This window comes from Bactrocera neohumeralis, chromosome 2 (assembly GCF_024586455.1).
Source record: "Bactrocera neohumeralis isolate Rockhampton chromosome 2, APGP_CSIRO_Bneo_wtdbg2-racon-allhic-juicebox.fasta_v2, whole genome shotgun sequence".
NCBI lineage: Eukaryota > Metazoa > Arthropoda > Insecta > Diptera > Tephritidae > Bactrocera > Bactrocera neohumeralis.
Genome location: NC_065919.1, coordinates 11,729,766 through 11,755,365, shown reverse-complemented (window position 1 = coordinate 11,755,365; position 25,600 = coordinate 11,729,766). Strand labels below are relative to the sequence as shown.

At 31.6% G+C, this 25,600-nt stretch overlaps 1 protein-coding gene across 3 annotated transcripts in view; it reads left to right on the top strand.

Moving 5' to 3' along the window:
* LOC126751425 (maternal protein pumilio) overlaps window positions 1–25,600 on the top strand; it is a 466,406-nt gene that overhangs the window by 59,676 nt on the left and 381,130 nt on the right. For all 3 annotated transcript variants that reach the window (XM_050461680.1, XM_050461681.1, XM_050461682.1), the window contains 2 exons: window positions 14,529–14,769; window positions 14,857–14,949. In XM_050461680.1, the coding sequence (XP_050317637.1) occupies window positions 14,529–14,769; window positions 14,857–14,949 (334 nt within the window). The remainder of the gene's footprint in view (window positions 1–14,528; window positions 14,770–14,856; window positions 14,950–25,600) is intronic.

Genomic DNA, 25,600 nt, shown 5'->3' with positions numbered 1-25,600 from the left:
TTGAATGGATTATCCCACTAATCTTAAAAATTTGTCAAGATTTCGCCATATAAAAATTACAGTTCCAAATCACTTCATTGAAATGATTTCAACTGATCCAAAATCTCTCTGACTCTGATTTTGCGCACTAAATTGTCAACTAAATTGTACATCTAAAAGCTGATTTAGAAACTACAAAAAGGAAAAAATGTAAACAAACCAATTTTTTTAAAGCAATGAATATAATTTCATCTGAAAATCGACTTAACGAATGAAAAAATGGATCCATTATTTCTATTATATGGAAAATATTAAAAAAAAAGACGGCTTTTATTTGAAAATGCTATGTGATGCTTTTGATAAATATTAAGCGATGTGAATTCTTGAATGACAATAACAGCTGTTTTTTGATCTTTCTAACGGCAGTGAGAACACTGTTGGGTTATGAAATGCTTAAATATAATCTAATCTTTTAAATTTTCGGTCTGAACATGGTATTAGACTTAATAAAAGTAATCGAGGAAACTAACTAACTAATTTATCATAGGAAATAATTTCTAAAAGCAACGGAACTTTAAAATATATCAACAGCATAAAATTGCATGTATGGTTTCGCATATACTTGTATATAAGTATGTTTGTAGCAAGAATTACATCAACTGAGTTTTGCTGCAGTTGCTTCTGCGCAACCGACAATCTATCTGCTGTCTGTCAGCCTCACTATCGCCGTGACAAACCGCAAGACAATGCGATTGCCTCGGCCAGATTTTCTTCTTCTGCCTACCGTCATTGTTTACATTATGGTGTATAGTACAGTTAGTTGTTGTTGTTGTTTTTTTTGTTGTTGTTGGTTTCTTTGTAAACGCTCTTTTGCAGTGTTGGCAGCTGCAGCGTTGTCTGCAAATCGGCGGTTTTGTTTTTTTTTGTAGCTTGTGCTGCCTGTGCCTACTCCAGTGCATTTGCACATTGCCAGGCTGCTGCTCGGTCGACCGGAACACCGCTCGCTGCGGCTAGCAATGGCATTGACATTAGAACTGCCAACTGGTTTCTTCAAGGTTCTTGGCACTGCCTCACGCCACCAGACAGCTAGAGCGCACCACATTTTGTGCAACAACTTCAAAGTAATGCAGACACGTCTCCGCCTAGCGTTTGCTGAGTCAAAGCAGACGACCGTCTGTGTTACTGTTGTTGCGGCACTCAACAACCCAACGCATGCATAACCATCAACAACCGCCTAGTCAGTCATCGCGCTGTAGTCAGGCAAGCAGTCGTGCAACGAACCAGTTTTACCAGCTGCTCCAGCTCCCAGCAGCCATTATCCACATTTAGCCACTGTTAATGGTGCGGCAGCAGCAATGAGGTAACGCGCGCAAAGTACATATTTTAGCAACGTTGCAAGTGCTAGCTTAAGTGCGGCTAGAAACTGAACAGAGCAGCGGTCGCCGGTTTGTTGCGTATGACTGCCATCATTGTTTCTTACCATTTTTTGCTGGTTTGTGCATATTTGTTTTTGTTGTTGTACCACCTCACATTATTTTTCCAGCCGTTGTTCAACGTGAACCCCATAACTTGTTGCTGCAATGCTATACATATTAATTTAATTAGTTATTTTCTCATTGCCATGGCTTTTTATGTGCATAAAAATGCAAGTAATTATGCGTACAACAAACATGAGTGATCCCGGTCTGACATGCGGCGGCAGAAACCAGCTCATAACTCGCTAGTCATAACGTAAAATATATATACATATAGAATCATCTAAAAGAAAATTGCACAAATATTTGGGTATTAATTCAGTTATAACCGCTTAACGCTCACTTGCTAGAGAGCAACATTTTGAATTCCCTTGCTCCCGTAGCCGATCTCCAGGTGGCCTTACAAAAGTATGTCCGGTTAGGTTAGTTTATACTGGCTCGCTGTCAAGCCAAACATAGAGCTATATATATGTCCTTTGTAATGCCAGGAAGTCCATTCTTAATACGAGCTGTAGTTTACATCCTGCCAGAAGTCAATGCCTTTTACACAGTTCAAAAGAGACTTGATATCTACTTCTGATACTTTATCCAGTCCCTTAAACTGCGCAATTCCTTAATATCCGAGTCGAGTTCTAAATAAACACAGAGACAGCGGAGGTGAGGTCTTCCAGCCAGCCGTTTCCCACAACAGTCGGGTCTACGTTACCGGAACGGACCTGGATTTTTTTCCGATCAAGGACCGTCAACTCGGCAGAATTATGCCGCTACAACAACAAGGTGTTCTAGCGTCTGTCTCCTGTTTAGCTTGTTACTAATGCCCAATCGGCTCGCTGCCAGTAACTTGTGACCAGTGACTAGGCCAACAACTCTACTGCGACGACTTTCAAGACGTTGTGTGTAGAAAGTTTGCTTGTTTTCTTTTCGATGCCTTGCACACGATCTTGGCGATCCGGCTTACACCTAAGGCATTCCATCTCACTGTGGTACGTCTGTCAACCCTTTCGGAAATTTTGTTTTCTATCGTTTTCAACAACTTGCGTATTTCCTGAACAGGTTCTCGGTAGTCAAGCGGATAGCAATTATCAGCTATTTGGTTTCCTGGCACGTCCTTGCGTCCTGGAACCCAGTACCCCAGCAGCTTCTATATCTACTACCTCCCCGTTGCTAATGACATTCTCTTCAGATTACCGCTTTAATTGCCGCTTAGTTATCGACGTATATATTGATATTCTTTCTTATCATTTTCTGCGTTGTTAGCTATCTCAGCAGCTTTCTTGACTGCAAAAATTTCTGCCAGGTAGATACTGCAGTATTCCGGCGGCTTGAAGCGTCGTCTGATATCTAGAGCCCCACTAAATTAGCCATTTTTGTTCCTCCGTGTCTATGTTTGAAGTTCCGCTAGTGGATCGTGTGTCTCTGTGCCTTCCACCCTCTTTTAGTGTGACTTCTCTCCCAGTTAAAGCGTGAGGGTATTTGGCCTATGTGATCTACCGACCCTCTATCTATCGAGCTATCTCCGAACTTCTTACAGCTGATTTCGCTGCCGAGCTTCCCAATGTCATATCGATTGGTTTTCAAATTCAAAAAGGATTTTTTCTTATACCTAATTCAATTCCGAGCACAAGGTTAGGTTAGGTTAGGTTAGATGGCTGATCGAAGATCGCACGTGAACTGCTACATGTAGTCCTTTGTGAAGGCATAGAAACGAAGAACTCCTGTGTTCGGACTTATAGATTAGCAAAACGCTTAGTAGCCAATACAAATTTACACAGGCGTTTTATTTTCGTTCCGGCCAACTCGGTGGGATGTCTGAAGGTATGAGCTCCCAATTGTTTAAGTCTTTACCTCCTAAACGCGAGACAATCAAGAAGGAAGTGATGAGTTGTTTCCACCTCATCTTCTTCTATACAACATCTAGTAACATTCCCAACCTTACAGCATGGGCGCCAATAGGGCAATGATCTGTAATAGACTCCATAACTAGGAAGAGACTAGTCTTTTTGAGGGCAAAGAGATCACTAGATCCCCTGCGATTAATCCTTGGACAAATGGCTTTTGCGATAGCGCAAGTAACGATGGCGGCCCAGCGCTGACCAAGCTTCCGCGAAGCCCAGCTATCTAGTAGTAGAGCACAAGAGGATATGTGAGCACCGACCCGCTCCCATTCTACCGATAGCGGTTATCGGTGCCTTTCCCTGCTAGCTTATCAGCTTTACAATTTTCTGCGTTTCCGCTATGGTCCGGCACTCATACCAGTCTTATCACAAAGACACTCGATGCTATTGATAGCGAGGTTGGGCACTGCACGACCAACCCGGAATGCACTGTAAATGAGTTCAAGGCTAATATTGCCGCTCTGCTATCTGTGTGCATGGTCATTTCTCTGAAGGAGGCTGCACTCCGGAGCAGAAGATCTACTGCTACTTTAATGGCTGCAACCATGGGCTTGGAAGACATTCCGAGCACCAACGTGTGTTTCAAATAGTCAGTGGCATAAAACATTCTTTAAATTGTACTGTAGAGTACTCGCGTGGTGGCATGTATTGGTCGGTTAGAAATTCCGTTCGGTCCAGGTTACGTAAACCAGCTAGAACATCACTGCAACGAAAAGTCATGTTCTGTTTATGGGTTTCCTCTCCTCAATTGCAACAAATTCAACGCAGTTACACATATACATACTTATGTACAAAGTTCTTTAGCTGTCAGTTACAACCTGTTCCTATGAATACTGCAACAATAGACATTCTACAAGTGCATAGAAGACTAAGCGCTGCAGCAAAGCTACATGAAGTAAATTCAGTTATAGAGAAACGTAAAATGCGCAAAAAGTGGCTCCATATACATACATACATATACTTATGTATGCGTTGTTGCATAATGTGTGCGCTGCGTTCGCCAGTTGTTTACGCCACAGTAGCGTCATTTGGCTTGGCAGTTATTTGAAGTGACTATAGTGACTCGCTGTGAAGCGCTGGCGAAGTCTGCTGCATGCATACTCCGCTCCTTTCCTAAAGAATTTCTCATTGCATGCAACACGCTGGCTTAAGGCTTGCAACCAGACATTCAACGCTGCTGCAGGGAGTTGCTTGGCGAAGCAAAATATATTAACACCTCACAGCGCATCTAAATAATAAGTGAGATTATATATGTATATATAACTTCATTTACTTTATTTATATGCGCAATTCTTCTCATTATATATGTACACTCTGAGTAAATATATGTACATATGTATATATGTATATCCTATTTATGCCATAATACTATATACTTACATTTGCTTTGCGCCATAAAACTAGTTTAACACCGCAGCCGCCGTACTAATTGTCACACGCTTTATGCTGCCAAGTGTCAGTCGGGCTGCGTATACCCACTCAGTTAGCAACCATGCCACAACATTGTTGTCTGCATAATTCAATGCCAAAAATGTAATTTCGGAGCCGGTTGCTCGCTGCCCAACTCAAATAATAACTCGGCCATGCTCCACTAGCACTGGAGTTCCGCACAAATATATATACATACATATTAATGACATTACATTATTTAATTGCTTACATACTTATTTAATTGCTATATAAATAAATAAAAAAAAAAATTGAGTGCCAATTTGTATACCCTCAACAGGTTATATTAAGTTTGCCACGAAGTTTATGACGCACAGCAGCAAATTTCGCAACTAGTCCCTCAATTTTTGAGATATCAATTTGAAATTTTGCACACGTTTTTTTCTTCCCAAGTAGCTGCTTATTTGGCGGAAAGGTCGATATCAGACTACTATAGCATATAGCTGCCATACAAATTGAATGATCGGAATCAAGTTCTAGTATGAAAAACTTTTTTATTTGTCAAAATATTTTTATGAAATTTGACACAAGATTATTGCTCAAGACAGCGCTGCAATATACTAATAAATGTTCAGATCGGACCAATATATATATAGCTGTCATATAAACTGACAGATTAAATTCAAATCCTTGTATGGAAAACTTTTTTATTTGCCAAAATATCGTCACGAAATTTGACATGGATTATTGCTCAAGCCAGCGCTGCCATATCCTAACAAATTGTTCAAATTGAACTACTATATCATATAGCTGCCATACAAACTGGCTGATTAAATTCAAATCCTTGTATGGAAAACTTTTTTATTTGTCAAGATATCGTCACGAAATTTGACAGGGATTATTGCTCAAGCCAGCGCTGCCATATCCTAACAAATTGTTCAAATTGGATCACTATATTATATAGCTGCCATACATACTGAGTGATCAAATTCAAGTCCTTGTATGGAAAACTTTTTTATTTGTCAAAATATCGTCATGAAATTTGACATTGATTATTGCTAAAGCCAGCGCTGCCATATCCTAACAAATTGTTCAAATTGGACACTATATCATATAGCTGTCATATAAATTGACCGATCACATTCAAGTCCTTGTATGGAAAACTTTTTTATTTGTCAAGATATCGTCACGAAATTTGACATTGATTATTGCTCAAGCCAGCGCTGCCATATCCTAACAAATTGTTCATATCGGACCACTATATCATATAGCTGTCATATAAATTGACCGATCACATTCAAGTCCTTGTAAGGAAAACTTTTTTATTTGTCAAAATATCGCCACGAAACTTGACATTGATTATTGCTCAAGCCAGCGCTGCCATATCCTAACAAATTGTTCATATCGGACCACTATATCATATAGCTGTCATACAAATTGGCTGATGACTGACACTCAAGTTCATGTTCTGTACCTTTTTATGCCAAAAAAACACACCTGTTCAGGGTATTATAGCTGCGTTACAGCCGTAGTTAACACTACTTCTTGTTAAATCACTCATTTGTCCTTCTTTTGAATTTCGAAATCAATTTTGCTTGAATTTTTTTATCTTCCTTGTCACTTTGTTCATAAAGAAGGTTTATCCGTATTTCTTTGCGCCTTTCCAAGTACGCTTGGTGCTTGTTGGCTTCTGGCTTTCCTGTTTGTGCCTACTGCGGCGTATGTTTGTATATGTGCGTCATTTGGTGGCTCAGTGGCTGCTGTGCATCGAAAGTAAGTCACCGTAGTTTATCTTTTTCACTAAATTTGTCTCGACTTACTCGCTGCGGGTCTCTCGCGTTGCACTGGTAATGGTTTACGAAAAAGTGAAACCACACCTTTGTTATAAATTTTTTCCCCATAAGTGTATTTTTGAAACTTTTATTTTCTTGCATTAGCGCATTTGCTTTCCGCCCAATTTTCTGGGTAGGCACCAGCGCTTTATCACTACAACATTACCACACCGCTAATAATGTTTTGCGTATTCTACCTCAGAGTATCCAAGGCGTTGCAGTTTCCAAGCAACTTGTTTTAGTTGTATAATGTATGTATGTATGTATGTATTTATTTCTTTGGACTACGCTGAAAATTTTGAAGGTTAATGTTCGGTTTACTTGCCCACTTTTGATTACTTGATTGCTTGTTGCTGTTGCTATTAGCGCTTTTTTTCATGGTTCGTCTAACTTCGCAAAGCCTTGATTTTAGTTCAGCGTTTACACACTAATACGAAACTCTTAATGGCTATGCGTAGCAATTTAAATTTGTTGATTCTTCTGGTTTGCAAAAAATGAGTGAACAAAGAGGAATGTGAGGAAGCAATTGCCTTCTGGCAGCATTTTAGGTGAATAACTTTTAAATTATAAATTCTCATAAAATATTCAGTGTTTTTTGCATTCCGTTAACGCTTTACTTTTAAGTTATTAGTTGACTTACGAGGGTGCGTTCTTATATTCGCGGTATGGGAGCATAAATTTGTTAATGAAATGCGAAGACTATGCCTGATGATTTACTTGGCTCGCTGTGATTATAATTATAATGATTAGACACTCAAATTTATAGGCGTTGCACTAATGTCGATTAAGAAGCTCAAGTGAAAAGCGAGCCTGAAATATCAGCTCATGAAATGTTTGAGTAAAAGGCGAGAAGAGCAAGTTATACATTAAAATATTACGACTGCAACGACAACTATTGACAAAATACGAAACGACTTTTTCGACTACCCAAAATTTGTATGAGAATCGCGCCGCTTTTCACGACTTCCTTTGTGAGCATATTCGCTATTGAATATACTGTTATTGTACAATTAAAGTTTTGCCTTGTATAACAAATCAAAAGAGTCGTTCAAATCGTTTTCAATAATTCTTTAAGTGTTAGCTTTCAAATAAAAAACAGTTAATGTGACGGCAACAACACCCACGTCAGGAAAGTTGAAAAGTAAACGGTTATAAATGCGTTGATTTACTTTCAGATATCCAATATAATAAAAAAATAAAAAAAAAATAAAAAAATAATTTAAAAAATTAAAAAAATAATAAAAATAATAAAAATAAATAAAAAATAGAAAAAAAATAAAAAAAAAATAAAAAAAATAAATAAAATAAAAATATAAAAAATAAAAAAATAACAAAAGAAATAATAAAAAAAAAAACAAAATAATTTAAAAAAATATAAAAAAAATAATAAAAAAATGTTTTCATTACTTTAAAAAAGATATAGATAAAAAATAATGAAAAATAATAAAAAAATAATGATAAAATAAAAAAAAATAAAAAAATTAATAAAAAAAATAAAAAAATAATAGTTTAAAATAATAAAAATAATAAAAAAATAACAAAAATATTATGGAAAAAATAATAAAAAAGGTAATAGCAAAAAATAATAATAAAAAAATAATAATAAAAAAATTTCATTACGTAAAAAAAGATAAAAATAAGTTTAGCATAAAAAATAATAAAAAAGTAATAAAAAAATAATAAAAAATTATAAAAAAAAATAATAAAAAAATAATAAAAAAACTAAAAAAAAAATAATAAAAAAATAATAAAAAAAAATAAAAAAAAAATAATAAAAAAATTAAAAAAAAGAAATAAGGTAATGATATGATAAAAAAACAAAAAAAAAATAAGTTTAATTACGATAATACGGCTACCCTCGAATGAAAAAATTTATTTATGTTTGGAAGCTTTCTTTTTTTTTTTGGGCTGCTATACCGTTAACACTATGCTTTTTAAACAAAAATTACGCTCCAGTCGGAAACATTGGAGACACTATAAAGTGTATAAGTATATGGTATATGTGTGTATGAATAATCAGCTTGACAAACTAAACCGATTTAGCCATTTTTGTCTGCTTGTATATACATACATACACGAATTAGTCCCTCAGTTTTTGAGGTATCGAACTGAAATTTTGCACAAGTCTTTTTCGCACCAAGAAGCGGTTCATTTATCGGAATTGCCGACATCGGCCCACTATAACATATAACTGTCATACAAACTGAACGATCGGAATCGAATGCTTGTATGGAAAGCTTTTTCAATTGACGAGATATCGTAACCAAATTTGGCGCAGGTTGTTGTGTAAGACAGTGTTGTAATCTCCGAAAAAATTTATCAGATCGGATTAGTATAACATATAGCTGTCATACAAACTGATCAATGGAACTCAAGTCTTTGTATGGAAAAATATTTTATTAGAAGAGATAGCTTCACCAAATTCGGCATGTTTTATTGTCCAGGACAATATTACAATCTCCACAAATTTTGTTCAGATCGGACCACTATAGCATATAGCTGCCATACAAATTGAACGATCGGAAGCAAATGCTTGTATGAAAAATTTGTTTATTTGTCAAGATATCTTAAAAAAATTTGCTATACATTATTATCCAAGGCAAGGCTAAATCCTCCAGCAATTTTGTTCAGATTGGACCACTATAGCAAATGGCATACAAACTGATGAAAATCATTTTTTTTTTTTTTATTAACTTTTTACGCTCCGAATGGTATGATAGTTTCGAAGTTAACGTTGTCAAGACAACAATTATTAATCAATGAAAATGTTTTATGAGCTCACAATCATCGCAAGCGCTTATTATCTTCATCCAATTAAAAATCAATTAAAGATTACATCAAATAAAGCTGCTATTAACAGCTGGAAAAAAGCTTAAGTAACGGTAACTGTGCATAAATAATTTAAGTGTGCAAACGTGCACAATCACGCGTCGCAAACAATTACAATGCACACAAAAACAACCATAAAGCTAAATATGCAAATAATATAAATGTCGCAAATATATCTACACATACATACATACAGACATATTATAATTGCATATGACCAGCAGCTGCCAGTTAGTTGATGACTGTTGTGTCACTCACTGACTCACGCCCCACCAACAACACGTTTTTTGCCGGCTGCTGGCCGCGTAACACACACACACACACACCACCACGGCGCTCTCGAGCAGCAGCAGCAGCAGCAGCTGTTTTGAGCTTACAGTAGTTGGCGCCGCAGCTTTTGTGTGTTAATGACCTAACAACGAAAACATTGCTGCGCAAAGACAAAGACAAAGACAAAACCAAAGACAAAGACAAAGTAAATGCAAAAGCAAAAGCTGCAGAGCGACAGAAGGTGAAAATGTTAGCACAAGAGGCGATCGACGGCACCAGCGGAAAACGTGTTTGACTTGAGAGAAAAAAGGCGGGAAGCTAAGCGAACGAGCGCAGCTGGAGAAGAAGTAGAAGTATGTAGTAAAAAAAGAAGAAGGAAGACGAACAATAGAAGCGACGAAGCGGGCGACGACGCAGCAGCTAAAGCTGACAAATTGACCATGTGCGTACACCACGTGTATGTGTATGTTTATGTGCATGTGTATGTTTATAAATTATGCTTATTTGTGGTGTTATATAATTTGGCTTTTGCCAAAATAATGGCCAAGGCGCAGTTGAACGCATGCGGCGGCAAAGCCAAATTATGTGAATTTTGCGCGCTTAGTCACGACAAATAGGCTTACTTGGAGAGCTTTTGAGTTTAAGAATTTTCTTTTATTAAATATTTGGTGCATTTGAAATAATTTGTCTAATCTCTTTTGATCAGATCATTTATAATTAAAAATAATAATAAAAAAAAAAAATAAAATAATAATGGACAAATATTTAAAAGAAATATAAAAAAGTAATAAAAAAATGTTTTCATTACTTTTTAATAAAAGATAAAAATAAGTTTAATATAAAAAATAATGAAAAAAATAACAAAAAAATAATAAAAAAATAATAAAAAATAATAAAAATAATAATAATAAAAAATAATAAAAAAAAAAATAAAAAAATCAAAAATATTAATAAGAAATATTTAAAAAAATATAAAAAATTAATAAAAAAAAGTTTTCATTACTTTAAAATAAAGATAAAAATATGTTTAATATAAAAAATAATATAAAAATAAAATTATGGAAAAAATAATAAAAAAGTTATAGTAAAAAATAATAATAAAAAAATAATAAAAAAAGATAATAAAAAATAATAAAAAAAGTAATAAAAAAATAATAAGAAAATAATAATGAAAAAAATATTATTATTCTTTTATTAAATATTTGGTGCATTTGAAATAATTTGTCTAGTCTCTTTTGATCAGATCATTTATATTTTGCATATTGGGATGATTGCGGCAAGTTTGTTGCTTAAGTCTTTCGTTTGCGCACAGCAAGCAAGCTGAGCGGCAGTAATTTTTTATGCCCTAAACACAAAGTTTGTAACACGCTGGGTGGGAAAGCTCGGAGACTTCAAAAATATATATTTATCACCGATATCGAACCGTTAAAGCATATACCTGTCATACCAACTGACCGTTCAAAATTATGTTCTTGTATGGAAAACTTTTTTATTTGACGAGATATTTTTGCGAAATTTGACGTAGACTATTTTCTAAGACAACGATACTATCTCCGAAGAAATTGTTCAGATCGGACCGCTTTAGCATATAGTTGCCATACAAACTGACCGTTCAAAATCATATACTTGTATGGAAAACTTTTTTATTTGACGAGATATTTTCGCGAAATTTGACTTAGATTATTTACCTAGGCAACGTTACTATCTCCGAAGAAATTATTCAGATCGGACTGCTTTAGCATATAGTTGCCATACAAAAATTAAAAAATCATGTATAAAAACTTTTTTATTTGACGAGATATTTTTTTTTGATGTTATAAAAAAACGCACTGGCGAAGAAATTGTTCATCATAATCATATAGTTGCCATACAAAAATACAATTAATTTTTTTTACACTTTTGTTATAAAAAAGTATTACGATTTTTTTGCTTTTGTACATTCTCTCTTTGCATTGCAGAATGTTATATTACATATAAAAAATAATACAGGCACAGATTTATGCAAATCGAAGATTATCTCATGAAAAGTATTCCCAAGCCTACTTCGAATTCGTTAATATAGTATAATGCAACAACAAAATTTAAAAAATCTCACCAAAACTACCTTTTCACCAAATGATAATGTGTGCAGTACTACAACAACAAAAAATTAAAATATTCAGCAAAACTATCTTGTCACCAACTGATAATGTATTCAGTTACGACGATCGCGTGCAATTTGTCCCAATCGCATAAGCAACAATTTGTTTACTACAACAACAACAGCGCTACTACTGTTATTTATAAAATCGTTTAATTTCACTATTACGCCTCTATAACTCAACAATTCTCTTACATCATATAATTTTTTAATTGCTCATCTCCTCAACGTCACTTACTTATTTACCTCACACACAAATGCATACATTTGCAGTGCAGTAACTGACCTAGACAGCGTCGAATTAAATTGTTGTTTTATTAATGACATTCATGGATTGCTCGTCGCTGCACAATTAATGACTTGACAATTTATCACATCTCATTCTGAGATCTAACGCGTGCTTTGCTGCTGCTAATCGCTTGTGGACACAGTCACAGTTGTTTTATGGCGTTAGATGATTTATCAACTCAATTGGATGTAAAATGATTGAAGTATCATCTAAATGCGATTCAGCTGACATAATTGAATTAAAAGAGTCATTAAGTGATATGCATATGGAAAAAAATTACATATGCATGTGTACCTATTCCAATATTTTTTTTTTTATTCAAAGTTCATTAAAATTTCCTAAGCTTCGTCAGCAATCAACCCATGCACAGATTTAACAGTTTGAACGCCACTGTTATATATATACATATATATTCGTAGCTAAATATTAAAAAAAATTGGTTTTGTTCTCTACTAAGCGCATCATTTATCAAACACCAAACATATTCCACAAAACAGTTTGAGAGTTAAGGTAATAAGGATAATGTGTACAAGTGGATTGTCCCAAATTCGGAGTCCCAAAGAATTTCGGACTTCCGCGCGTGTCACTGTTTAGTAAAGTTGCACATGTTAATATACATAAGGTGCATTTCCCTGCTAATGCTTCCGGTTTTTATATTGCCAATGCGTCAGCACTAAAACTGTTTTGGCTTCCACAGAAATTTTGTAGTCAAATTAAGTTATTTCAATAGACATTGTGTGGAATTACTGTATCTGGGTTTAGAAATAGAAAAATAATTATATAGCATACTGTAGTATACTCATCTAAATACATATGTATATACTATGCTAAATACAGTCGAGATTTCACTACTCGAATTTCTATAACTCGAACTCTTGAATTGGCAAATGAAGTCAAGCAAATTTCCTTTCATAACTCGACGAAGTCTGTGGATTATGGTGATTCGAGTTATGGAAGTTCAACTGTATATCTTTATATTTGTATTGTTGATATACATACATATTTTTAATTGTTTATATTTTTTTATTTTAATATTTGTTTTATTTTTATAATTGTTTATATTTTTTATTTCTATTTTTAATTTATTTTATTTAATTTTTAATTATTTTTTTTTATTTTTTAATAATTTTTTTTTTATTTTTTAATTATTATTTTTTTATTTTTTAATAATTTTTTTTTTTTAATTATTATTATTTTTTTTTATTTTTTAATTATTATTTTTTTTTTATTTTTTAATTTTTTGTAACTATGTTTTATATTTATATTTTTTAGTTTTATTTATTTATTTAATTGTTTTTACAATTTCTTATGTTCATGTTATTTATTATTTTTATTTTTAATTTATTTTATTTACTTTATAATTCTCTTATTTTATTATTTTACGTTTTTTATTGTATTTTTTGTCCTTGTTTTTACAATTTTAATTTTTATTATTTTATTTTTTTTTAATTTATTATTTTTTTTTTTTAATTTTTTATAACTACATATGTTTTATATTTATATATTTTTTTATTTTTTTTGTACTGTTTTTACAATTTCTTATATTTATTTTATTTAATTATTTTTATTTATTTTATAATTATTTTGTATTATTTATCTTTATATTTAATTTTTACATTATTTTTATTGTTGTTATTTTATTCTATTTATTTTTTTATTAAATTAATTTTTACATTTTTTAATTTATTTTTTATTTATTTATATTTTTCTTTTTATTTCATGTTTTTGTTTATTTATTTATTTTATGTGTTTTTATTTTGATATTTTTTTTAATTTAAAGTTTTATTTAATTTTTAAATTATTTGTATTTATTCTATTTGTTTTTGTATTTTATTCATATTTTAATTTATCTTTTACTTTATTTGTGTATTTCTTTTTATTTCATGTTTTTATTTTATGTGTTTTTATTTTTTATTTAATATTTTTTATATACATACATATGTATGTATGTACATTAATTTTATTTTATTATTTTGTTGTCTTGTTTTTTATTGATTTAAATTATTTTTTTGATTATTTTATTTGTTTTGTGTTTTATTTTATTTTTATTTTACTTTATTTTTTATTTTATTTTATTTTTTTTTTTTATTATTTTATTTTATTTTACTTTATTTTAAATTTAATTTAATTTAATTTTTTTATTTTTTGTTTATTTATTATCTTGACTTTTTTTTATGTTTTTTTCACTATTTTTAATATTTTTTTTTATTATTTTAATTTTTTTTGATTATTTTAATTTTTTTTTTGATTATTTTAATTTTTTTTGATTATTTTAATTTTTTTTGATTATTTTAATTTTTTTTTGATTATTTTAATTTTTTTTTGATTATTTTAATTTTTTGATTTTCCAAATTTATTTTTGTTTTGTAATTATTTATTTATATATATGTATATTAATTAATTTATTGCTTTATTTATTTTTCATTGCAGTCGCACGCCTGGCTCCCGTCAGCCCTCGCCAGCTGAAGAAACGCTGCCACGCCCACCGGCACTACTCGATCCCACACAACATGGTGGCTTCCCAACACATCCCTTTAATCACATGCTCAATTCCATGGATCATCAAGGTGGACCGGGTACACAAATGAACTCATATCCGCCACATCAAATGCAAATGGGTCAACTGCAACCGCCCGTAATGAACGGCGTTGGCGGCATGCAAATGGCACAGGTATGTGAAATGATGGCTTTTTATACATACGTACATACATATACAAATATTATATACTATGTTATAATTATATGTTCTGTGTTATAGAGCCCCATGATGAACCATCAGGCACAAGGACCAAATCAAATTGAATCTCCTGGAAATTTATTGCAGCAACAGCCACCAAATTTTGATGTACAGGTAAGTGACCCCATAATTATGCAATAAATATTGTAAACCCTTTAGTAAATATGTATAGTATTTGCCGCTTAGCTCAACAGTTAATGCTCTACTGCGCAAGATGTTAATTTCTTATTCTAATCGCATACTAAGCAGTAAAAAGTTTGGTTTTTGTTCAATAGTTAGATATGTGCTTAGCCATTTTACCTCGGAGGCAATGCTGGTTACAGATCAGATGACTTATTGTATGATTTTTGGTTGTTTTTACCTCAACGACTATAACAGGCCTCATTATGATAACATAGTACATAGTTCATCGTTAACATACCGCACCCCTCACCCCTCACTTATCAACCTGTCGCATTTACGGTTTTTATTTGTTGCGAAGTCGGATTTATTAGCCACAAAATTGCTTGCATGCTTCTTTTTCAAAGCATACATACCTATGTACATATCTCAAACAAATTCGATTAGATACATCTGCTTCGGTGTGTGTGTGTGTGTATGCATGTTTATGCCGTTAAGCATTAGCTTAGCAGTGTTTTCTGCTTATTCTACTCTTTTATCCTTTTTAATGACTTCCGGGCACAGCATTGTTGTGCCTTTTGCCAAATTCGAGACTGCATTTTCTGCATAACTGCCCAAATTGCATTTATTTTTCTCGAACTGCCTACACTGCCTAGCTCCTTCTGCTTTGGCTTGTCTCGTACAAATTGAAAATCAATATTTTGCCTTGAATATCCATACATCACCCTTTAGTCTGCTGTTTTTCTGGCTCAAGCAGTTTTAGTGCGCGCCGGTTTCATTCCCATCCCGGCAGTGGAGTTTCTCTACAGCGTTTACTTGCCATTTTTCGGCACTTTTGTGCGCTTTTGCAAATGTTGTGTGCATTTGACTTGCGATGCGATTTCGTTCGTTTGGCAAAGCGAAATCTTTCATGCCAATTTATCGAAGCAGCAAGCGTGAAAGTGTTTGGGCCTGCCAGCCAACAGTTATGCCACTAAACTTACATTGTATGACCGTTCGTCGCCTGTTGGTATGCAACAGTTTGCCGCTTTCTTTCAGACACTCATAAATTTGGTGTAATAAATGTGGATGGTCGGTTGCGATTTGCTGTAGTCAGCAATAAAATTTGCTTTATTCGTGTGTGCATATGTATGAACATTACTACATATATTAGGGTGGCTCTAAAATTTGGAAAGAAAATTGTTGCAATAGATTTCTGAAAATTCATGGCATATGTGGGGGAGGAGTTTGTACTTTAGTGGTATATTTTGGAAACAAGAATTTATGGCGATTTTAAGTGGTTCAAGAAACAGGTTAATTTTTGACCATTCAAAACAATTTATTTTTTGAGAAAAAAAAATTTTTTTAGGTAAAATAAATTTGTATAAGATTTTTGTTTTAGAAAAGTAAATTTTTATAAGATTTTTTTTTTGAAAAATAAATTTTTATAAGATTTTTTTTTTGAAAAATAAATTTTTATAAGATTTTTTTTTTGAAAAATAAATTTTTATAAGGATTTTTTTAAGAAAAAAGTTTTTATTTAAATATCTAATATATTAGAAACGTCAATGTAAAATCGGTGTTAACATATGTATGTATGTATGTACATACATACATATGTATGTATATGTATGTATGTATGTATATTTAACAATTTTTTCGCCTGTAATATCCACTATTGTCGCGCAAAGTTTGAAAAATAGTTACTTCGAATTTTTAAGGACCATCTTAATGTCCATATATTCAATATAAAAGACAATTTTTGTACGAAATGTTCTCCAGATTTTCTTCACTTGATATTATACATTTTTACAGGTTAAAGATTGAAATATGCATCCATAGAAATGTGTAAGTTAAGAACACAAATTTAATAGATATTTTAATAAATTTCTTCGGTGTAAACTGGTGATTTCAGCATGTCCAAAAATCTTAATACTGTAATACGCAGTAAAGCTTAGTTTTAAAGTACTAAAGCAAGGATACTTACACCTTATCGCACTTGGCTCACTTTGACTGGTTTCAGTCGCTATTGTTTTTGGTGTTGTTGTCATTTTTGCATTGCTGTTATTGTAAAAAAAATAATAACAAAAAAATAAAAATAAAAAAATAATAAAAAAAAAATAAAATAAAAAAATAATAAAAAAATTTAAAAAAAAATAATAGAAAAAATTAAAAAATAATAATAACAAAATAAAAATGCTTAAAATTATCTCAAATCCAAAAACGCCGAAAACTTAGTAATATTAAGATGAATAAGGCCAATGATCAAAGAACTATTTAAGATTTTGATTTTTGACAGAATGGCGACTTTCCAACTCAAGGCGTGTTTTGTAAAAAAATTTAAAATCCAGATAGCCTTAAACAATAAGCTTAAAAAACACGACATTATTATCAAAAATCTTACTGCTTCTATCATTAACTGGTCTAACTAAGAATATTGAGTGAAAATTTCCAGTCAATCGGTCCTGCCGTTTCAAAGAAATTTTTCTTACCGACTATGAAAATCTCCTTTAGAGAGATAGTGTTTAAAACGACGAATGGATAGTCTTTGCAATTTATCATTCCCAAAAAAGTTTAGTTAAATAAACGAACAATTAACACATTTTTAAACCATTACATCATAGAAAGTCACACCTTTGTGGCTCCAACTGCTGCTAACAGACGCTTTGTGCTCCAGCAAAAGAAAATTCAAGCGCCTATGTGCCTTAGTAATACCCAAGAGTAAGCTACATAGTGATTAAGTGTGAACGGAAGTATATTAAAGCAGTGCTGACCGCAGCATACTTACATGCGAACATAAGTGTGTGTGTGTGTATTTATTTGTGACCAAAAAACAGAGAGTGCACTGCTCCACCGAAAAGTCTGAAATTCCACACATTCCACAGCAGCTCCCACATATGTATGTATGTATGTATGTATGTACTTGTAGGTACAACTACACCCATATAAATTCTCACCCACACATGTAAGCGTTGCAAACCAAAAGGTTATAGGATTAGTTAGCAATTTAAGTTGAGTCTCTCTGGTTTGTTAAATGAAAATATGTGTACACTGCGGTCAGAGCAGTAAAAGTGAATGCAAGTAAGCATAAGTGCTCGAAAATATTTTTGCCGAAAATGCATACATATACATACATATGTATGTACATACATACATACATAAATACATTGGTGTGTATTTGTGTAAAATTACAGCATGCTTGCATGAAGCTTGTTATTTTGTTACCAAACACATTTACATAATTGCTTTGAAGGAGATACTGTGGAATTGTTAGTATGTATTTTTTATAAAACAAAAATCTGTTATGAAGAGGGTTGCGAATTGTTTTATTAAATATTTTTGCATTAAAAATTAAATTTTAGTTTTTTAATCCCGATTTTGAGATTAGAAATTAAATTTTTCTTTTTTAAACCCTATTTTGTGATTAAAAATTTTGAAGTAAATTTTTTATATAAAAAAAAAACATTTTTAATTTTATAAATTAAAAAAAATTAAAAATTTTATAAATTAAAAAATTAAAAATTTTATAAATTATAAAATTAAAAAAAATTTTAAATTTTATAAAAAAAAAATTAAATTTTATAGAAAAAATTTTTAAATTATAAATTTAACCTTTTTAAATTAAAAAAAAATTAAAAAATTGAAATTCAATAAAGTTTTTTAATTAAAAAAAATTAAATTTAATAAAGTTTTAAATTAAATTTTTTTTTTTAATTATAAGATATTATATTTGGGACTAAAAATTTAAAAAAAAATTTTAAATAAAAAAAATAAAATAAAATAATAAATTTAAATTAAAAAAGTTTTTTAAATAAAACAAAATTGTTTAGACCACATTTTTTAAATAAAAAAAAGAAATAAAACTGAAAATTTAAATAAAATAAGTTTTATAAATAAATTTTTAAAATTATAAAATTCACTTTTTTAAAGTAAATTTTTAAATAAAGAATAAAGTAAAATAAAAAGTTAATCTAAATAAAATTAGGTTTCTAAATTAAAAAAAAAAATACATATAAATAGAATAAATAAAGTTTTAAAATTAAAATTTTCTTTTTTTTCATTTTAAGATATTTGGGTAAAAAAATTAAAGTAAATTTGTTAATTAAAAAAAAAAATAAATAAAATAAAAAATTTAAATAAAATAAGTTTTTTAAATAAAAAAAATGTTTTAAATTTTATAAATACATTTTTTAATTTATAAAATGAAATTTTTGAATTAAAAAAAATTAAATTGAATGCATTTAAAAAGTTTTAAAATTAAAATTTTCTTTTTTTCATTTTAAGATATTTGGGTAAAAAAATTGAACTAAATTTTTTAATTAAAAATAAATAAATAAAATAAATTTAAATAAAATAAGATTTTTAATTAAAAAAAATGTTTTAAATTTTATAAATACATTTTTTAAATTATAAAATAAAATTTTTGAATTAAAAAAAAATTAAATTGAATACATTTTTTAAATTAAAAAAAATTAAATTTTATAAATAAAATTTCAAATTTATAAAATTAAAAGTTGTTTAATTAAAAAAAATTTAAATTTATGAATTTGATTTTTTTGTTTTTAATCCAACTTCTAACAGTCAGTTTTTCGGTTGCATGTCTTTCTCGAATTGGTCTCGAGCTTTTTGAGCAGTTGAGTAATAAATATATGTTACGCTGCAAAATATAATTTTTCGATATTTACTTGCCATGGGGAAATTTTCACATTTCATACTCATATCGATGCATATCCATCATTTACCGTTGTTGATATTCATATGTCAGGGTTTTTGTTAGCCTTTTCACAAATAACAATACATTCCCACACTCTTTATTTTTTCGTCTTCTTATTTTCATACTGTAGTACTATTTGGTAGGCGTTTGGATATGTGAACATTAGAGCGGGTCGATTTTTTTTTACTACAAAATCGCATATGCGGGAAATGTTCTGCGGATTATTTTTAACAACTTAGCTTTAGAGACTAAAGGTCTAATACCAGTTTCGAGCCAGCGATTTTTAAGACGAAATCTGAATAATCGGTTAGTATGAGGGATATGTGATATAGTTGTACAATCTCACTGATCCCGACAAACCGACAAATGATCAATAGTATATCAAAATGCGTCTACGTTTTAAATTTCATTCGCATATCTCAAAAACTGATGAACAAATTTTTATGATATTTAAAAAAACTTCATCTTAAAAATCGCTGTCTCGAAACCGGTGTTTTTTTTTAGATCCATATACTATTAGGTAAAATTGTGCAGAATGAAATATATATGTACATATATAGAATATTTTCTACATACGCGAATTTTTATTTTTTTTTTTAGTTCCCTTTAAATCGACCCGCTCTAATGTACATGTCTGTATGTACTACATTTTCCGCGTTTGATTTTTTTTACTTGCTTTCCTTATAAAGAAATATTTCAAGGATTTTTTGTTCACAAATGCTTGTATATATATTTTTATTGTACAAATTTTCCTAACACAAGTCTCGTACTTGTTTCATAAGGTGATTTTCAAGACCACCACATACATATCTAAATATATATATATATATGTATATGTATATATTTATATATTTGCCTACAAGATAAAGTTCTCCAAGGCATGTGTGCTACATATGCGCCTCAAATGCCATTCATGTGCCAGTCGATTTTCAATAATATTGGGCTGTTATTGTCCACGAACAACAAAGGGGTTGTGATATAACTCGAAGATAAGAATGCATAGTTTAACCATACAAGTTGGTCGGTTATTAAAAAGCGTAGCTTACCGAACTGCCATTTGATATTACTATACGCGAATCAATATTTTTAATATTGCTGGAATTGTAAAGGGCACAAGGTGATGTGAATATGAAAACTTAAATCTGAACTAATTTCTGTTTATAAAGTCTCCAATAAAGTTGTGCCAAGGTCTACGGTTGTTGTTTCCGAAGCTCTTTGTTTTCCAAATAGCTCGCGCTGTCAACACGAAATTCGGTGATATTTGATATAAGCATTCCATGTTAGCTGCTGCTTTAAGCGTCTATTTAAGGTCTAGTAAATAGAGATTCATGATATTTTCAATAGATGGCTTTATTATGCTATAGATCGAATTGTATGAGTGCGTTGGTATTGGCCTAAATGGCGTTAGAAAGATAAGATTTCATACTAAAAAAACTTCTTCGACAGTTTTGTGATTGCTTCAGTCAGTATTGTTTGAGCATGGATCAAAGATAGTCAGCAGCAAAGAAAAAATAGCCAAACTTTATGGTTTCTTTTTCGATAAAAGCGAAAACGCAAATCCATCGGCTGAAAATGTGAGCAATGAGCAAAATTTCGGTTTCGTCATTTTCGTACCGTCAATTTTGATACCACGCTTTGGCGTCCAATTGTCGAAAATGGAGATAAAAATAATGGTCAAGTCGGGATTTGTAGTCAGGAAGATGGGAGATTGGTCGGAAATCAGTTTGTTTCCTGAATTGTGGACAGTGTAGCGATCGAATGAAGAGTTTGGCCGTATGTAAGTAGCACATAATAGATAATTCCCTCCAATCCTACTAAAAACAAAAAAAAAAATGCAACGCCTCAAAGAAATAATCGCCCAGAAACGGCCAACTGTGGCTTATAGGGGAATCTTTTACAGTAGAACAACGCCGGGTCACATACATCGATAGTGATATTGATATTGATTTCTTAAACATTCTTCTTAAAGTCTTAACTTGGCAACAAGCGCTTACTAGCTGTTTCTGTCTAACTCGCATAATTTTGCTGCTGCAAAAATCGCCACAAGTGACACTTATGGAAATATTTTTTCCATTTTTGGCATTAGTAACAGTGATGTTACCTGTTAAAAAGCAATTTAAGGGGTTACATGGGGTTTTCTCGAGTAAACAACCTTTTTCCAAAATTTTTTTATTATTGTTACAAACATACACTATTAACAAAGAAATTCTCAAATTTTGAAAAAAAAAATTTGGTTATTTTAAACTAGGCCATTGCGACGTCATTTCCGGTGACCTTGTTGGCAGGATAATTCCTCACAGGATCATCGTGAATAAAATACGTGCCTTAGTTAAAACTTTATTTTATTTATTTATAATAATTCATATAACAAAAAGAGTTTTATTATATAAATACATAAACGCAGCACTGGCTACGAGGCCTTCAGCCGTCTTGTAATTATAACTATGTAGGTGAAAAATTCTAATTGCTAAGGGTTAGTAAAGATGTAATTTGCTTAAATATATTTTAACAAATCGTTGGTTTTTAAGAATCTATATACAATCATCACGTTTTTTTCTGAAGGTTCACTTAGTAGTTTTATGAGATCAATGTTGCCAGAGTTGTGGGCTGTTGGGTGAAGCATCGGACAGAGTGTGAGTAAGTGTTTGATAGTAGCGGTGTCCTCGCAAAGGGGGCAAATGGATGGGCTTTTACCCGATAGTAAGTGGGCGTGTGTTATGATAGTGTGTCCAATCCTTAATCGAGTATATGTATGTCTTCATTGCGCTAGTTGGAACTGCTGACGAGTAGATTATACGATTTCTGGCTGGGTTTATGACCGCGTAGTGATGTTTAAATGTTTTCCATTCGCTTGCGTTTTTTTGATGCCTTTTGTGCTTAATAAGGTTAAGAATGTCTTGCTTGGATGAGACGTCGTATGTTAAGGCAGGAGTCCTGGCTACATTTTTCGCAGCGAGGTCTGCAAAGTGGTTGCCTGTAATACCAGCATGGCCAGGGATCCACATTACTTGGATTTTCTGAGGGGCACCAATGACCGCGTCTCTGATAACTTCTATTATGGGATTGCGATTGGAAGGAGACGTTATTGCAGACATACACGATTTGCTGCCTGTACAGATGAGGAACTTTCCTTTAGTCTTTTTTGCGTAATTAACTGCATGAAGGATAGCAGATCCTTCAGCGGTAAATACAGAGGCCGTTGAGGGAAGAAGTCAATTGCAAATAATTTCTCCTGTGGCAGTGACAACTGCTAACGAAGTGGAATCGGTGGACTTGGAGCCATCCGTAAACAATAACTTCCAGCCATTATTTGTGTAATTAGATTCCAGTTCAGCAAAGGTTTGTTGAAAGACTTCGTTTGGTGTGTTTTGCTTGGACAAAAACATAAGCTTATTCTGTAGTATTTTATCATTGATCAGACAGGGAGGATGTCGAGTGGTGAATTTGCGTGTTGCGTTACGTAAAATATTATTTTCTGCAGCGAAACTTAAGCATCTCGAAATAGCCGATTGTATTCTTGGAATTTTTCTTTTTTTCGTGGCATGCGTGATAGTTGTATTAAGTAATGGGTTGGTGTTCTCAGCCGTTTTCGCAAGAATTTGAAGCGAAGAATCTATAATTTTATTTTGAATAGATGGTAAACCAGATTCAGCCATTATCGTTTTTATTGGCGAGGTTGGAAAGGCCCGGAGACTTCGCCGTATTGCGCAATGGTAAGGTGCATTTAAAAGGTTGATACTGCTTTTGGAGCAATTGCCATAGATGGGGAGCCCATAATCTATTTTTGAAGTTAGCAAAGCTCTGACAACATTGACTAGTGTGTTCGGATGAATAAATGAATGCTTAGACGAGATATATTTAACAATATTTAATCGTGACATTAACGAGTTTCTGACATATTTACAGTGAGCATTAAAATTATAATTAGAGTCAAAAATTAATCCTAGTATTTTCAGCTGTGTTTTACATTCGATGTTAGTTTGGTTGTGGGTTAGTGAAATACCGTTGCAATTTTGCTTCCTACAAAACTTTAACTTAGAACTTGGACTAGGAAAAAAACAAAAAATTGGATTTTTGGAAGACATTTTTTTTTTCAAATAGTTGTAATCGAAAAAAAAACCTTCATCCAAGTCTTTAATAATAGTATCTCAAAGACCTGTGTAAAATTTCATGACGATCGGTTGAGTTGTTCTCGAAAAACCTGTCCAGCCGACTTCGAAAACACAGTTTCGAGAACAACGCCTTTAAAGACAGCGAACTTAGCCTAGCTAGCCTCGAACGCACAAGTTCTCAAGTCTGTATCTCCGAAACTATTACGCGGATAATCTTGAAAATTCAGGACAATATTCTAGAAATGTTATAGAAATAAATAAGATAATAAAAAAAATCGATTTTTGAAACGCGTAACCCTATGTAACCCTTTAATGTTTAAACTTCGTCAGCTGGTTGCTGCTTTAGCAATGCACACAACCAAATTTACAGCCTTGACAACAACCGGCAGAGTTAAACACAGCCAATTTTTTAGCCTGGACAACAACCGAAAGAGTTGCATTCCAGTTTCAGCTCGATTTCAATTCGATGAATATAAATTTAGTAAAATAAGAATCTGAATTGTTCAATTAATTTCTGTGCGAAAAGGCAATAAAGGCAAACTTATGGGCTCAAATTTACAGTATTTTTTTTTCAACATAAAAAAACGTTTTTTTTTTCAAACATTTTCAAATTAAAAAAACATTTTTTTTCTTTTCAAATTAAAAAAACATTTTTTTTTTTCAAATTAAAAAAACATTTTTTTTAACATAAAAAACCAAATTTTCATGTTCGCAAAGAAATAAAAAAAGCTTGAAATGAAACACCCCAATATGTAGTATATGAAGAATATTGATCGCATATTCCATTTTTTAATGCCTCTGTAAATATTGGTTGATTCGTTATAATGCCTTCCGCCATGCATACATGATATTTTGCAAACAAATAAATTTCAGAAAAAATTAGTTACTTAGTTACTTAGTTTGCAACTGAGCTGAATGCAATGTTGCAACACAGCTTATTAAATTGAAATGCAATGACTGCTTTAATTATAAGTTTCGCGCACAGCCAAGTCCATATATACAAATACATGTACATATGTATGTCTACATAAAAAAAAACACCACTCACACACACACACACACAAATATTCACCGAGGCATGGTGTCGGTCGTTCAATTTGGAAGCGCTTGCGCATATTCAATAGTTTTTACATTAACACTAAAAAACATTGCAACAACAATTGCAAGCGTATTAGAAAAAATGCATCGGAAAAAAATGATTGACATAAAAACATTATCGTAACACAAAATCCAGTGAACGTTGCTGTTTTTCCATTGTTGTTGTGCGCTACAACTGCACCGAGAGTTGCATTGCTTTTTGCGGATTTTATTTTTAGTCAAGTGCAACGGTACTTGTGCCGCCACAGTTAACAACAATGAATGGATTTTTATGATTTTTGCTTAACAGAGCATAAATTTGCTTATAAAAACATTAATGAATAAAATTGCCAAATGCAAGTGGGTTGAAAAAAATTAAAAAAAATACAAAAAAAAAATTCAGGAATTAACTCTTATTAGCAGGTATTGCATAACACTTTCAAATTTATGCATAAGCAGATTAACACTTTCATAACGCGAATCTGGATTTAACAATAATCATATTTACATTGTGTCACGTGTTTTGTTGAATCACAAAGTATTGCATTCACGCCTATTTGTACTATAATAACGCTCAACTAAACCTACTCACCTAGTTCTTGTTTTATAGAATATTGTTTTTTTAATATTTAAGAATTATTCCTCATTACTTACTAAACGGTAAATGCAAAAGTCCTCGACCTACCTTAGAAAAACATATTTTTTAGAATTTTTTTTTGTTTTTTATTCATCATTGTTCCATTCAAGGTTGATACACTCATAG